At 38.4% G+C, this 17,581-nt stretch overlaps 1 protein-coding gene across 1 annotated transcript; it reads right to left on the reverse strand.

Annotated features, from left to right (window-relative positions):
- Positions 1-908: 908 nt before the first annotated feature.
- On the reverse strand, positions 909-17,022 carry hlfa (HLF transcription factor, PAR bZIP family member a). Its single transcript, XM_042504284.2, has 4 exons — positions 16,673-17,022; positions 15,067-15,411; positions 6,055-6,269; positions 909-4,738 (listed from the first exon to the last, which is right to left on the reverse strand). Exons 1-4 carry the CDS (start codon positions 16,785-16,787, stop codon positions 4,523-4,525), a joined length of 891 nt encoding a protein of 296 aa, XP_042360218.1. The 5' UTR covers positions 16,788-17,022; the 3' UTR covers positions 909-4,522.
- Positions 17,023-17,581: the final 559 nt, after the last annotated feature.

Genomic DNA, 17,581 nt, shown 5'->3' on the forward strand with positions numbered 1-17,581 from the left:
ATTCAAGTTTGCCAAGCTGACAAATTTCCTGAATTATTAAATCTTTATTATTAAATCACCTGAATTAAACTGGTGAATATCTGATCAATAAGAAGTTAACCCTTAACCTGGACAGACCTCAATTTCCTGTGAGCAACTTGGTGGGAAATGTTTCACAAACTGAAAGAAACTAATAGATTTAGAAAATTATTTTTTAAAAAGCTAAGGAAAATGTCCAGAAAACTTTATTAATATTTTTTAAATATGTATTTTTGCTTCTTACTTTTCTTTTGGTTTTTTGTTAATTTTCAGGCAATTTTCTTGTATTTTATTCCATTTTCTAATAACTTTTTTATTTTTATGTTTACATTTTTGGTCATTTCTCCTTAAATTACTCATTGCTCTTTTCCCATATTTTTGAAAGAAATCAACCAAATTCGCTCAGGTTTCAAAGGATTAATCACACTAAGAATCTGAACAGCCATACAATGCCAGTGTTGAACACTGTATATAAAAAACTGACAAGTAACAGAAAAAAAATCATTACTCAGTTTTTAATTTAAATATCAAATTAGGATTTTTATAAAACACCTTAGCCAAATGTTTTTAAATAAAATATATGTATTTTTATTTGACAAAATTAGTCAAAGCTGAATCAATTGCATAAAGAAGCTGTACAAAAACTTTTGCTAATGTAAAGTCACTGATTTGCAAAATGTCTTCATTTCCAGATTTAGATTAAGCAATAAAAGAATAACTAGACTAGACCCATTTTAATAGTTTTCAATATTTGATGCTATGGACAGATTAATATTCATTCTAAATGAGGTTCTCGGCTCAAGTGCTAATTAGGCTTTCCATCATGACTTTAATGTTTTGTCATTTCTAAAAGCATTCTGCATGCATAAGCAGAGAAATGAGACACGGCGGAAAAGAATTGGGATTTTATTAGACACTAAAAATTACAGAGAGACGGAGAGGCTGAGGGCTGAACAGCACAAATAAATGTTATGCATCCATTCCATGACAATCACGACCGAATACACCTTTAAGTTGTGTTTTTACACACTCTGAAACAGTCCGTTGGTGTTGCCATGAATACAATGGTTACAAGTCTATTGCAATGTCCAAAATAAGAAATGAAGAGAGTTGTCAGTGTATATAATATATAGATTTTTTTGATGCACTAAGAAGCCCTTCAGTGCAGATCTGAACCTATCGGATTGGTGCTGTGATGAGAACTTTACATTGCTGAGAGACTGGGGAACAGTCAGTGTATTCAAGGCACTGGAATAGACTCAGAAGTATGGTTAACGTTTCCGGGTGAGGTAGTGAAATCACTTGACAGTGAGGTACTTTTGGGATACACATGGAGTAATTATTGGCTTTTTCCTATGATACATATACATATACGATTTCATAAAAAGATGCTCCACAGATTTAGGAAGCATCGTTCCAGTCTTCCAACACACTCTAAAGCGCAAAAATGCTAAGACGATAGTTTGTGGTTAGAAAAGAACGCCTTTGGATTGGATCAATAATGTTCAACCAGGTTTGGACTGCAATTTGACCTGTTTTGTTGGGTCGATATTGGCTTTTTTGATTGTTTCATTTGGATTATGTTTTTAAACCCTGTTTCCGCCTTAAAAAAAGAACCAAATACTGATGACTTTAAGAATTATCGCAAAAATATGGAAGTCCAGGGCTGCCAATATTAAATTAATGTAATTTACTTGTTGAGAATTTTTTGTGGTTTGTGTGCATATGATGTATGCCAAAAAAATATTCTCATAAAATAGTAGTTTTTATTTACAGGTTTGAAAATGCATTATTACCAAACTAGAAATTAGAACTCCACTGACAAATAACTAATAAAATTTATTTCTTTTCAAATCTACCATTGAATGTGAAATGTTCATTTCATTTTTAAGCTCATTTCTGATAAAAACAAAATGAAAATTTGTTTTTCTCCATTCAAAGTCTTTAAACGCAACTAATCAACTGCTGACTTTAACGTCATATTAAATGCACACATGTAAGTGATATTTATCTTCTCTTATATTTAACTATCAGAGATAAAAGAGATAAAATAATATTCCCAAAATGTAAAACTATTCAGCTGGATGATTTCATTTAATACTGGAAACCCTGGACTTCCATACAAATAACCAGAAATATCAATATCAGCCCTCAAAAACATGAATCGGTCACATCCTAGTCTTGGACTGGTTGGCAAAAAGCAGCATGCAGCTCTATACTACGACACAAGTAACATTTGGGGAAACTCCACTGTAAGCCTTCATTTAAGAAAACAAAGAAAGCTTCCCAGTGTCCATCACTCAGGTTCAGGAACACCCTACAACTGCATCGGCTGAAGGAATCAATTACAAACAGAGCAGCAATAGTAACCAGCTATAGATTTCCCTTCCTTCATAGTAACTTCATCCCATCAAATCAGATCAGAAAGAAACTCACAAGCTGCGCAATTTAAAAAAAAAAAAGCCATGAAAAGTTACGAATATTCACTGTGAAAGAAAGAAAAAAACTGGATGACACCTTAAATGTTGCCACCTGTCGGGGGAACGATACAACACTAAACATGATGAACAAACTCGTGTTTTGTTTTTAATGGGATTTGAGTCGATGGATTTAAAAAAGTGCCTTAACTGTACATTCTCTCTTATGGACTGCATTTTCAGTATCTGCTTCCTCAGAGTTAAATGGGACTTTTATGATATGGGAGCCTAAGTGTGCCGCCAACACTAGGAGTGTTGTCATAATAATAATATTCATCATGAAAATGATAATAATAATAATGCCCAGGAGGTTTGGGTGCTGTTCAATATCCACAAATCTCTGTAAAACTAGCACATCCTAGCTAATATAGAATATCAAAATACCACTATATGCATTTGTTTTTTGAATTATATACTTGTATTCTTTAATAATATTCTGGATCTGTTGTGCCTTTAAAATACATAGTTCAGTAATGTATAGGAAAAATACTGTACAAAAAGAACAACTTATAGAATAGGTTTGTATAAACATATCTTTTGTAACCAATATATCATCTCTGTTGTGAATCGTTTGGTCTGCAGTAAACAAATTGATTGGGTTAACCACAGTATTGGACAACACCATCCAACTTTTTTTGTTTTGTCAACATCTTTTACATTCATACAGCCATCTTTAAAAAGAGGGCAAACATAGAGCTACAATGAGAGACTACAGACATCTGTATTGATTTTCTAAATAAAAACACTCATATTAATCATGCTAAAAGTTAAACAGAAGCAAAACGAATTATCAACAACTTTGCAAAAAAAAAAGAAAAAAGAAAAATAAGCTTTTTCGTTCTGTGAAAGAAAAATCATGCTTAAATCTGAAAACAAGGAGGAGGCTAAACAACGACAATGTCAAGAGTAGTATTAATACTAACAATTATATTAACAGAATACATATATTTATTTATATATATATATATATATAAAAAACAACAATCTTCCATCTGAGAAATAAAAGGTAGATAAATATGAGGCGGAGGAAAATTTTGAGTGAGTGGAAACATTGCACCGGATCAGATTGTGAGACACGCATTAGTGCAGAGGTTATATAAAGTTTTCTTAGTTGACAGGTGAGTTGAAGATGGAAAGAGGGGGGGATTGGCCAGGAGGGGGTTACATTTAGGTAGTCATGTCAGTTAAGTTCTGGACAGGAATTATTGCTCAGTGACTGGTTGATGAAAAACAAAACAAAAACAAAATAACGGCAAATCTACGCCCAATTACACAGGAAAAAAATAATTTTTTATAGTGCTATCTGAATGTTAAAAAACCGAAAATGCTGTCAGAGAAGCTGAGGGGGAGTCGTGTCAGTGTTAGAGCGCCGGCAAGTTAGAAATACAACAAGAAAAGTTTTTAAAAGGGTTAAAAAGATGTTGCTGATGGGAGAAAAACAAACATTTACAGGGTTTAAAAAACACAAGATTTGTGGGGTATAAGCAGGCTCTTGGACACGCCACATTTTATAACACAGAAGAAGAAGAAGAAGAAGAAGAAGAAGAAGGGAAAAAACAGTTTTCAGTCCTGATCGCACGTATAAAATTGGTATGAAAGTGAACAACAGCATGGCATCGTTTCTCAAAAGTGGAAGGTAGCGGGGGACTCAGCTGGTGGGTTGGCTCATAACTCCTCACAGTACATTAAAGTGGGAAGTATGCGTGTGCAAATACATACATGTATCTATGTTTATATATATTTAGTTGAACGATGTGAAAATAAAAGAAGGAACAGACAAATCGAAGCTTATGATAGAAGTCAAAATGACAGTTATAATACCAGAATCATTCAGGTGTGTGTTGAATGGGGTGGAGGGTGAGATGGGAGGTTTGTGGGGCTGGAGGAGGAGGAGGAGGAGGAGGAGGAGGAGGAGGAGGGGGCAGTGCCACCAAAAGAGACACATTGTCCTTCAAACTCAAGGGAAGCTGGGTCAGGGGAGTAAAGGGGGTGTGACTTGGTGGGTGTTAGTTGCGGTTTTTGAGGGCTCACAGGGGCCCGTGTCGGGCCTCATATTTAGCCACAATGTTCTTGCAGCGGCCCAGCTCCTTCCTCATCTCTGCTACCTCCATGCGAAGGGCGGCGTTCTCCTTCTCCAGAAAGCTGGCCCGGATGGCGATCTGGTTCTCCTTCAGCCGCCGGGCGTCCCGTGACCTCTTGGCTGCCACGTTGTTCTTTCTGCGCCGGGCCCAGTACCGATCGTCCTGGAGAGTAAAGCACGTGTCAGCCCAGCAAAAGTGCAGCGTTAATCCGAAATAACACTTTGGATTTATTTGTTCTCCATCACGGACCCTGAATCTGATGGTCTTGAGGTCTAAAAAGTCCAATGATGAAGGCCTCGGGGTGCTGTCTGAATCACAAGGTGAAGATATGAAGCTGTGCAGAGCCAACACTGTCAGTTTAAACTATCGCCAGTGAATGTATATTGTTGCACAACAAATTCCAATGCACAGACACTCTGTTAAAAACCTTTGAGCTGAATTTCTTTAGAAATGACTACAGAAAAGAATAAAGGCAATAATGTTGTTGCACTGCTGTATCACATCACAGTGTGGGTTTTTCTGCCGTCTGATGCTGCATGATTCATTTGAAACGGAACACAACAAACACTTACCATTGCTGCTAAATATAGTGCAACATGCACCATTAAATAACATTTTTTGGACTGAGGCTGATGCAAAGAAAGAATGACATTTCAAGCCTTCTTCCTGTGGAACACTACCAGTATCTAAAACTGCACATCCAAACCAAAATAATAATTACACTAACATGACCAAAAAGTTTTGTCAGAATTTTACTGTTATTATTCATAAGTTATGGCCAAAAGGGAAGGTCTCAGTGACCTTGACTTTTAATCTTCAATTGCCAAATTCTAATCAGTTTATTTTTAAGTCCAAGTGGATGTTTGTGCCATATTTAAAGAAATTACCCTAAAGGCGTTTGAATATGAGAATAGGGCATATCGGTGCATGGACAACCCAAAATCATAATGCCTCTGGCTTCAGCTATCGCTGGCATTGAGGCACAAATTTTCTTTGGTAATAATACCAAAACTCTGGTATCTTATTAGTACTGCTGTTGAAAATTTTTATATTAAGCCCCAAACAATAATCCCTATAATGGTTTCTTATAAACTTCCATCTAGTAATGATGGGTTTTACAGTAAATAAGAAATAAAACAAATTGTGTCTTGTTGGAGATACACGACAGCAGCTGTCAACAATGCGTCTACAAGTACTATTTTGATCAGGGTTACACATAGGTTTAAGTTAACATACAACACATTACATTATCCAGTTTTGTTTAGACTGTTTTACCCACGTCCTAAACTCCTCACATTTGAGACTGTAGCTTGTTTGGCTCCCATGCTCCTTCTTCCCTCAGGGCTAAACTTGCCTCAGACCCTACCCTGCTTACGAAACAACAGGCCCAACATCTGGGCCAAAACAGGAGATCTAATCTCACATCAGCAAACACACTCCCACCCCGGCTGACAGACAGAGACGGAGCAGAAGGTTACCTTCAGGTCTTCGGGGATGAAGACCTTGCGGGCTTTCTTGATCATTGGTTGTGGTTTCAGCTCCTCTGCGGAGAATTTGCGTTTCCTGGGGTCGAACATTTCCTGGCCGGGCACACTAGACAGAGCCAGGTCTTGTGGGTCGGGCTCGTAGCTCAGGGGCACCTGGATGGACTCTGGGTCGATGGGGCTGGGGGTGTCTCGGGCTGAGGGCAGTGCTGCAGGAGACAAACAAAAAAATAGCACACATTAGCTGCTGGCGAGGGCACAGAATCATCCTATTTTCTTGAAAAGAGGGTGCAAAGAGTGCGGAAAACCTCTAATTATTTGGTAGAGAGGGGAGACATCAGCAGGAGGCAAACTCTAAACACCTCTGATTTTGACTCTAATGGCAGAAATGGCACCATTAAAGGTCGAGGTGGTACTGGCCATTTGGGGTAATTGGATATGCAATGTCATGAGTGAGTCGTCATCCGCAGATCTTTTCTGTGGGGCTGTTAAAGTTGGACAAAGGACGATGGAGGAGCAGCATTGGGTAACTGAAAAGAGCCTCTTGTACTAAGCAGGACATCTCTTAGGGGGAGCTGAAAGCTGCATTCACAGGAGAATCATAAAAAAAAGTGAGCAAAAGGAAAAAATAAAAAGTAAAAAAATGTGGTTATTTAAAAGGAGAAATAAATAAAATAATAAATGAATATCAGTGTAAATATATGGATAAAATATAATTGAATCCCCAATTCAAACTGCTACCACATTCACACTCATATGCGCAAGTCTGCGACATGTCTACTTCTTGTTGTCCGCACTTAAAAGCTCCCGCCAAAGGCAGCTGATTGACAGCTTGGCTCATCAAGGAATGGCAAAAGCATTAGGTAAAGGTTCAAAGAAAAATAAAGGTATAGAAGTAAACAATGACATTATATAAACAGAAATAAAAAATGAATAAATATACAGAATACAATTTTGCAATTTATATGCAGAAAATACATGTCATTTTTAAAGATATATATATATATATATATATATATATATATATATATAAATGCATAAGATATAATACATAGATATTTTAATATTATTTATCTTTAAATTTCCACTTTTACCTATTATTCTATATCTCTTTCTAGTTCCAAGTTTTTATTCAATTACAGAGTAATTCTTTTATTTGTTTATCTTTATATTTTCACCATTTTTTTAAAAAAAACACCAACAACTTATTTCTCTTTGGAATATTATGATTTCTCTTTTTTTTCTTATTCATTTACAGATGTATTTTTGGCACTCCTATGACTCCATATGTTTCTTCACTGTGAGGGCACATATGTGTATTTAAGATCTGGATGTTTCAGAACTGGTACAAGCTTGAGTGTTGGGTTGGTGCAGAAATAAAGCATGAGAATCACTGACTACTTTTCTGGAAAACAACAATAACAACGACAACAATAAAACCATTCATTCAGTGTATAAATACATCATACTGTGCAGAAAAGTAACTGCTTCCTCTGACCAGCAGGTGGTGATATCACACAGGTGGACAATCATTCCACAAACTATCCTTAACTGTGCACCTATGAGCAGCTCCTGTCAGCTCAAACCACCAGCTGTAATCTTTTCACTGTATCCAGGTGATGTGCTCCTCTCTAACTGATGCAAAGATGTTCATTAGCCGATCTCAAGTGGAACTACTTCTTTGTGACTCATTTCGTTAACACTCACAACAACCAGGAATTCAGAAGTTGTTGATAAGCTGGCAGTTTGTACATAATGACCCACATTTTTGGACTTGGGAGCTTGCCATGAAAGCCAATGCTGCTGACCTTCAGTCAGAATGTTTGCAGTCAAACTGCTCTCTGCTTTTGGCTGTGGTGAGGGTTTTAAGGGGGGGCATCAGATTGAGCTCTGAATGAATCAGAAGCAAACAGGAAGTCTGTGCCCAGTCCGTGCATTGGCAGATACTATCCTACCCAGAGGAAGTGATGGGCTTCTTCATCACAGGGACATGAAATCCTCAGCAGAGTGCAATGCAGATCTCTCTGTTCCCAATAAGGAAAACAAGAGTGATTGTTTGAAAAACTATGCAGCACTATAAAAACTCCTTATTACCACCTCATAAAACTGAGCAGAAATGTGGAAAAAATACCTCAATGAAAAAATAACAACTACAACATATGTTTCAAATACATGCTGCACTTCAATACACTCTAGTTAGGCTGGTAAGGATGGTCATTTTTCAATTTGACACAAAAACGATCCCCCTACTGGCTCCTACAAAACCCCTTTTTCCATTAACAACACGTCGTGCAATGCATCAATTATCAGTCTAATAGTGAAATGAGAGATCTGCCAGTTACTGTCTTCATTAATTGATGCATTATTTCGCACATGAATTTGTGCTTTAACCTTTTCTCAGAGAACAAATGGATTATATCGGCCCTATACAAGTCCAAAACCCAAAGATACTGAAAATATTGATGAATTTTCTGATTTATCATTGAAGCATTAAAGTACACAAGACTATGAATGGGATCAAACAGTCAGTGCTTACTATGGGTGCTTGACGATTTGATAATAGGGCTGTACCTAGTAGTTTGAAGCTTCTCTTGTGATGTTGACAGTCGAATTCTAAGTCATTTGTTGGCATTCAGCTTTTCAAAAACAACATTTTTACTACGGTTAAATAAGTCCCTCCTGCTTACCATACAAAAAGAAGACATGCAGCTGTAGTAACAGGGTGGTCTAGCAATCAACATTTACTGCATGAATTCATTAAAGAACGTCTATTTATAAGTAAAGAAAAACCCTCACTTATTTAATTGTATGAATTATCTTATTCAAAGTAAGGATTCTGATGAAAGATTTATTTTTTTAATTGGGCGATACACCATCAAATACGATGACCAACATTCAAAGCTTCATTTGCAAACCTCAGTAGAAGCTTTGAATGTTAAAAAAAAAGATATTTGGTACAGCTATGGTAACAAGAAAGTAGGGAATGCAACCAATTATTATTATCAGTTAAATGATCTAGATTCATTGGTTGTTTGTTTGGTCTAAAGAAATAAAATAGGAAAAGTTTCTCAAACCTAGATGATAAAAAGCAAATATATTTAACTTCAAATTATAGAAATACAAAAAAACCCAAAAAAACAACAGAATTTAAATGACCAATTTGTTATGAAAGGTGTTTAAGGTACATTTTCATTCAACTTATTGTTTCATTGACTAATTGCTTCAGTATACTGAGGCTCATATCCAGCCCTACACACCAGCACTCTTAAAACATAAGCATTTTCCTGCTGTCACAAGTTCTGACTATTAAAATCACGAGTCCTGACATTAGCAATCCATCCATAAGCTTTAAAAACCTTTTGCCAAACCTGACCTCCCAGCATTCAATAAACTGAGCACAGTCAGACAGCAAGCTACTTACAAACTAAAACTAGACGCTGTCTTGGACAATCTGTCAGACTCAAACCTGCAAATAGCCAGCGTTGCCCTAATCACCTTTACGAGTCATTTTGAACTCCTAATTAGCAGAGTTAAAACACAGCAGCATGGTCATGGGATAAAAGTAGACGTACAAGCTCATTCATTGGCATGTAATGTCCTCGACTAATATGCGACACATTCCAAGGGAGAGGAAGTAGACGAATGCCCCTCCTGAACAGGAAATCTAAAATTAACAAAGCGGGAAAGGTAGTTCTGAGCTGACCTACAAAGAGCTGTGTGAACGCTGGAATAACTCTTGATTAAACACCTGAGGAATTTGTTTGAGTTTGACGCAACAGTGTATATCTAGTTACACGCATGGCTGGCTGCAGGTTGGTGTCACGCTCATTGATCGTATCAGAGTTACTGTGAGTGTTATCATGGAGCTGTGCGGGTGATAACACTACAGTTAGTGATTAGTTGTTGGTCCTATCTGTGTGCAGGGACAGAGCCGCTGGACTCTGAACTGGGTGTGACATGGGACCAACAACAGCCCGTTGCTCCTCTCTAAGACTGCACTTAGCAAAAAATATTTTTCCCTTTAGTGCTAATTAACTTTAGCTCAGAATTCTGAGAGCATTACTGCAACTGGTTTTTCTTCTCAACAGAAGGTCAAACTGGTTCCTGCGATTCCCGCAGATTAGAATATATGTGTGGCAGCACCTGATGGGTGAGCAGTTAATTTGTTTGTCCGTGTGTCCCTTTTTATTTATCTTTTAATCATTCTGTGTCCCCTCTCTAAACTCGGGCGTTTCAGTGGGTCCGGCGTGAACAAAGCACAGGCGGGATTCATCATGAGTTCTTTTTTTCCCCTCAGGTGCAGTTTGAGTTGTTTGAGTCACAGGATGGATAATTTATCTGTTGATCCGCTCAGAGAATGATCAGATCAACAGATGTCAGCAGTTGCTGGGTGAAAGCAAACTTTTAGAGTGAGCGCAATTAACATGTGAAGTTTAACTTTTCATTCTACACTCCAAGAGTGTGGTTCTTATGAATAACCAAACAGTATATATATTCCAATAGCGCTCCTAATGGATAGCCCAGCTACAGTAATATAAAATCCTCGTGTGGCGGCACATATTTTAATTGTGGCAGGCCGCCACAAATAAATAAATGTGTGGGAAACCCTGGATTCAGATGACCACAAAAGTAATATACAATATTTTCTTAATGTCAACAAATCTCATTAAAAGAACAAGACCAACAATCAACTGATCCAACTAACAAGTATTGTGTGTATATTCAAAAGCTACTGTCCAAAATATATGAAAAACGCATCAATATGCCACAGCGTTGCATTGGCTGACATGTGCCTTCATCATCATTAACACACACTGAAGATTGTTGTGACTCAGTCCCACATACAGCGTCCTGCTGCCCCAAATATTCACTAGATTTGATATTAAGAATTAACACAAAAAAATAGTTCCCAACAAATGCACTATATCCTCCTGTTTGTGTTACAATTCTTATAAACTACATCAACAGGGAAATGTTTGAGATGACTGAGGAAACGGTTTTGAAGAATTACATCTTCACTAGGGAATGAAGTCGGAATGTAGTGAGATATAGACGAACACATTGTTGGTTTTGAGAATTTTGACAATAAGAAAAACAAACTTGTCTTTCACTTGATCATCAGCAGGATGCTAACAAGTCCTCCAATTAATTTATCAACCAAACAGAATTTTGCAGAATTTAGTGTTGTTTCCACGACACACAGTTCCCCCAATAATAATTCCTGCAGGTCAGTCATGCAGGTCATGCTGATCCTGTCGGCAGACCACATGACAAGACATTTGAGAGGAAAGCTACTCAGTTTGCAAAAAAGGGCCTAGAGGAAATTACTACAACGACAGGAAAGATAAGCATTCATACTCTTCAGAGTAGAAATCTGATAAGTTTTGACTTATATCTGCATCAACAGCCTTCTGACACATTAAATCATTACTGCAAAAGTATATGAGCCCCACATTTAGCTCTGTTGCTTAGTTGGTTGTGATAACGATGTTATCAGCCGCCTGCTGTATCGCTTGCATGCAGGCGCAAAGGGATTGTGGTTCTTGTTGTGGGTGGTGGTGGTGTTGTTGTTGGTGGAGTGGCTGGTTAGACGAGACAAGGCTTGGCGAGCTGGAACAATATTGCTAGCACGTGACAAAAGCACACCAGAGTCCATGTGATCTCTGCAGGGTACAGCCTGTGCCTTGGCTCCGAGTCCAGGCTGTGTCGGAGCCGAGCCCAGCAAGGGAGGGAGAGGAAGACTGGACGGGAAGTGGAGAGTGTTAAAGACAGAGAGAGGGAGAGAGGGGAGGGGATGGTGAAAGTAAAGGGGATTAGGGAGGGGAGGGAGGCAGGTTCATGCCGTGACAAGCTCCTGTTTGCAGCTCAGTGCTGCACACGGCGCCTGCATGTGTCCGTCACATGGCCTGGCACGCTGCAGGAAACCCCAGCCGCGTTCACGTGAGAGATAAATGTGAAGATGCAGACAGAGACAGACCAAAACAGAACACACACATGCACACACACGGTCTGAAGTACGCACATGTGCACTCAGGCTGGAATAAAGTGTACTGTACAGATGCACCTCCTTTGGAGCACCCATTTGTGCACTGTTTCAGATTTGAGCTGAAATGATCAGAGCTTAGCCCACACCTCTCTGGTTGCGTGAAGAAAATTAACTGGCCCAAAGAAGGAACACTTGTAAAAAACATGCTACATGAAGGACTTTTAGAGGAGAAGACATGGAATAATGCTTAATTTCCATCAAATATAACTACATTTTGCTCATGGTTGATTTCCTTCTGATAAACTAGAGCTAGATGGTATAATGTAAACAATGTATTATGATGAACTGTCTAGTGCTCAGACAATTAGTGTACAATTTCTTTAAGTCAATATATTAAAAATCCTCAGTCTCAGTTTGTCAAATGTGAGGATTTGTTGCTTTCCATCATTTAATGTATCTAAAAATCTTATTATCTTTGTGTTTTGAACTGAAACTGAAACAAAAGGAAATCCCCATGGGCTCTGGGAAGCTGTTATGTGCATTTTTATAATTTGTTTTGACATTTTATGGACTCATCAGTTAATTATTTCATGACAAATAACAGCAGACTGTGCAGCTCTAGATTATACTGTTCCTTACTGCATGGAGAAGGGAAAGAAGGCTTAAACCAGAGTATCTTATCTTTACCCGTGAAATGTGTTATTCATTTTCTATTCTAATTTTTTGTTTGTACATTTAAACCTTTATAAAAGTCAAAATGCCTTACTTTTCAATGTCCTCTATGAACGACCTGAATTGACCGATTAATTCCAGCCTGACCTGTTGAATATTCTGGGTTTCTGGCCTGGACTGTCGGCTTATTGGTTGTTGTTAGCTTTTTGTCAGTTTAACTAAATGGGATTCAGAAAGAGCTGCACCAATTAATCAGTTAGTTGTCAATTATTAAACTTTTATTAATCACCAACTTATATTAGAATCTATTAAATGCTTTGCAAAATCTTTTAAGAATAAAATAATAAAAAATTCTCTGAGCCAGCTTCTTAAATTTGAATATTTTCCATTTTTTTTACTCTATGAGAGTGAACTAAATATTTTTGGATTGTGGAACAAGAAAAGACATTTGAGGACATCATTTTTGGCTTTTGGGTAACTGTTATTGAAAATTATCCTTATTTTCGGACAAATTTTAGACCGATCGACTAATATGTGTATCGAGAAACTAATCAACAATGAATATAATCTTTGTTTGCAGCCCTAGATTCAGAGATTTTTTTATTTTTTATAAGTATACTGAATCAATAAGGCATTCATAATATCACCAATGTGACAAATAATCTTGTCTAGCCATTTTTTTTATTTTTATAAACCAAGACTCGATGTCATAAGATGTCTTTACGACATTACAGTGAAGGTAAACAGAGTGCTTACAGTTTGTCTTCAAGGTTTTGTCCTTCATATGAGACACAACACACTGAGAGGAATTGTTTGTGTGGCAGCGGTTCACCAGCTGTCGAGATCTACAAACATCATGCCCAAAATCTGGCACAACTAGTCCCACCACAACTGTAATTATGAGACTCTCTGTGACTGTGGTTTCTTCAGGAGAGTAATTGACCTTCCACTCAAAAACAGTTCAAATCAGCCCTTGAACAGTGGACAGCATGGTGATCAATCATTCTTCCTATCATCCAAACTATTGAGTGTTTTACCTGTGGGATCAATACAGAACTGCAGGGAAGGTTAATCAGCATTTAACTGATTCTAGGTTATTTAAATATGTAACTCGTTGCTCCATTAACATGCTCTATCAGGCGCTCATTAACTCTTCAGAGGAAGAATACGTGTTACTTTTTAGGAGGACTCCACCTCTTCAGCATTTACAGGTAAAACAATCCATCTGTTTATCTGTCAGATCTTCTACCAGCAGCAAGAGCCTTTTTATGTTACGTTTGGAATTGAAACAATATCCGTTCCCCGGTGCCGTGGTCGGGTTTTGCCAGCTGAGAATTTGCTCTGTTTATGTTTACAGTGAGGGTCGGCCCTTTAAATGATTCAGATCTGTCTGGTGAATTGCTAAACAAAGTCACTGCAGTCTAAAACTACCTACTTAATGTCAGCTCATCTCAATTACATTATTTTCCACTAGAAAAGCTCCATTTGATCACCACAACACTGAAAAAAATACACGTATATAATGAAATGAATGGTTCTGTGTAAGCTTATAGCTTCATACCGACGCCTGTCTTGAAAATTAATTACATTAGATGACTCTTTGTAGATCCTATTGTGGATCTCAGGGGCAACATTAAAGTGTAACATTAAAAAAATCTTTATAATACATCATAAATTAATCTCATTGAGTCTACGCAACAAAACAAAGGCTCAATGACATTACGCAGAATGTAGTCATTTATGAATCACGTCTCTGACAAACGCAAAGAGCTTTTAATTGGCAACTGCCAAACCCTACAGGGAATTCTTTAGGGATTAAAATTAATATCAAAACCTCTCAACAAAGGAAAAACTTACGATACACCTTTACAACCACACACACACACACACACACACACACACACACACACACACAGAAACTAAAGTAAACATGACTCATGGCAGACAAAGTCAGGGCAGAGAGCATTTCTGCCAATCAGAGCTTTGTGCATCTTTGGACTTGAGCCTGTTTAGGCTGCACTCACGGACTCCAAAGTCCAGATCAGGGCTGTAAATCAGAATTTAAGTATGTCAGTGTGTACCTGGTCAAAAGCTCCAACTAGCAGAAATTAAACAGCACATGCTAAATGAGAAACAGATCTAAATCAGCACCCAGAGGCGATGCCTTCAAAGACACAAGATCTTGTTCACTATTTGCATCTCTGAGTCGACAGTTCCTCTAATGGTGAAGGGTGTGTGTGTCGCAGGTGAGCAAACAGCAACGCAACCTGTGAGAGCCTCCCCTCACACAGAGGAGGTGTGAACAGACGTGTAGGTGAGGTTTCAGGTGCACAGCATGTGATTCCTACCTGCTGTGCTTGGGCTGCGGAGGCAGGTCTGAGGCGCCATGCCTGTGTGAACCGAGGTGGTGGCGCGGCTGCTGAGGTCCACTACAGTGGGCGTGGGTGGGGCTGGCGGTGGCGCCTGTGTCTGCTGTGCCGCCTGCGGGGCCTGGTCGCCTTGGGCTGTGTTAGCGGGGATGCCGTTCTCCGACAGGAACTCCTCCAGGTCCATGTACTCCAGCTGAAAGTTGTCCTCATCGTAGGGCAGGGTCTTGTCCCAAAGGGTCGGTCCCAGGAAGGCTGACTGTGGGTGGTTGGCTGCGCTGCTCTCATCTTCCAGCTTCTTCTCTTTCTCCTTGTCTTTCCCAAAACCTGCAAATGTTTGCAACAGTCATTTCATTGTCTCACAGCAGAGGAGGATCACGGGTCATTGCATGGGTATAAACAGAGTGTGTGCCTGGGGTTTACAGGGTCAGTGCATCCAGTTTACCATAAAAATAATAATAATTGGGGACTATTCAATTTTTTGTGGAACTTTTCTTTCATACTCAAAACTGTTGAGTGCATTGTTTGTTTATACATGTTGTTGTACATTTTTCAATGTACCAACTAAATTAAGTTAACTAAATTAAACTTATCCTCCGTTGTACTGCTATAATCTTGGAAGACTTCACTATTTTCTGAACCTAGACAAACAAAACCAAAAACATCTGCGTGACTAATCAAGAAAATATGGTTTTATTTTTAGTTTGATGTTTTTATACTGCAATTTCAAATTTAAATACTAGAATGTCTGTGCTGATATGTATGCTGCACCTGCACTTTTATTTCTTGTTAAGCTTTTTTTATATCTGGTTTTAGTGGGGTTGTTTTTAACATTAAGTTTATAGATATACATTTGTTTTAACATTTATATTTTGCTATTTTCTGTTGTATTGCTGTGAGCTGGGCTAAAGGCATATCCTCTTTTTTATGTATGCAGATATATGAGAAAAATAACAAATAAACTGAACCTTGAATCTATTTTGAATTGTTTAATTTTATTTTTCAACTAACATTTTAATAATAAAAACCAGATCTTTATTTGTGTTCAGGCAAGTTAATGTCACTCAGTGAATTCAACAATACAAACATCCACAACAGCTTCAGGACAGAAAAGACGCCCTCTATCGTCACTTTGTGGTATCACTAATATAAATCCCACCGAAGGGTTTAAAGGTGATAAACGAACCTGCCAACTAAAAACAGCGCAGTCACAATAACAACTCATGTGAACACGTATGTTTTAAGCTGATTTAGATAGTAAATATAGGCTGAATTAGCTTGTTAGCTTGAGTGTAAGTTAATGCCAACCTGTCAGTCAACTAATATTCAACCAAAATAATCAGCATTCTGTTTTATTTATCTCTGCCGCGCGCCAACTAATAAGATTACATTGTTTCTTTTTCGACAAAGATTGTAGAATAATAATAAGCGTCACTCTCAGAGGATTTTTTAAAACCTGACCTTATCTGCGTTTAATCTGTCAAAAAACACGGACGTCTGCAGACTGAAAATAGCCAGCGGAGAAACACAGCAGAAAGGAGGGGAAAGCAGAGTTGCGTTCAAGTCAAGTTTTCTATAGAAAACGTACCTTCGTCGTGATGAAAAGGCAGCTTCAGCGGATTTTCCAGCAGGGATTTCAGCACGCCGTGTGTCGGCGGCAGGAAAGTTGGGTTTATAGGAAGAGGTCTGGCCATTTTCTCCATATGTCTTGAAGGGCAACTGGAGAACAACGCTCGCAAAGACAAGACTGTATATCCCCCCCCAAAAGAAACGCGACCGAACTCGCTAGCCAACCCCTCGTAGATCCTCTCAGGCGGGATGAAACAACACCGGAGCTCGGAGGGAGAAGACGGGACTCCGCGCAGCAGCAGGACGGTGAACGGCTGGCTGTCTGTATGCGGAGTTGGCTAGCAAATAGGCTGGAGGAGGAGGGCGGGGGGAGTGGAGCTTTAACGGAGCCTCTACACTTCTCCATCCATGTGCGGAGACGGACGCCGGTGACGTCAAAGGACCGGGAGGGCGGAGACGTTTCTCGCGAGACGTTCAATTTGCATGGGAAAAAAACAAAATCATAGCCCCAAACGACCGCTGATTATATGCTGCATTCAATGACAATTGGAAAACTTGTATTTAAGGGTGAGGCGATCAATTCATCGTCTGAGGTGGCAAAATAAAGCACAGACAGTGCAAATTTTTTTTTAATTCAATCATGCAACACTCTTATTTGTTCTGTCAATTTGAAGCTTTCCAAATTCAATCCACTGCTGACAATTTATATGTCAGCTGTTTTGATCATATGTTTAAGCCTAACCGAAATGGGATGTCCCACTTAATACATTGAATACTTTCTTCCTTTCATACCTCTCTTTTTGATGTTTTTAACATTTGTAACATAGCAGCCTATTAGTGAGGCACCCCTCTAGTTTTTGTGTCATGAAATTGGCATATTATCACATAAATGCACCTTTTTTTTTGCAGTTTTCTTTAATTTTCTATA

The sequence above is a fragment of the Plectropomus leopardus genome, chromosome 18 (assembly GCF_026936395.1).
Source record: "Plectropomus leopardus strain MGB_pleo_1.0 chromosome 18, ASM2693639v1, whole genome shotgun sequence".
Lineage (NCBI taxonomy): Eukaryota > Metazoa > Chordata > Actinopteri > Perciformes > Serranidae > Plectropomus > Plectropomus leopardus.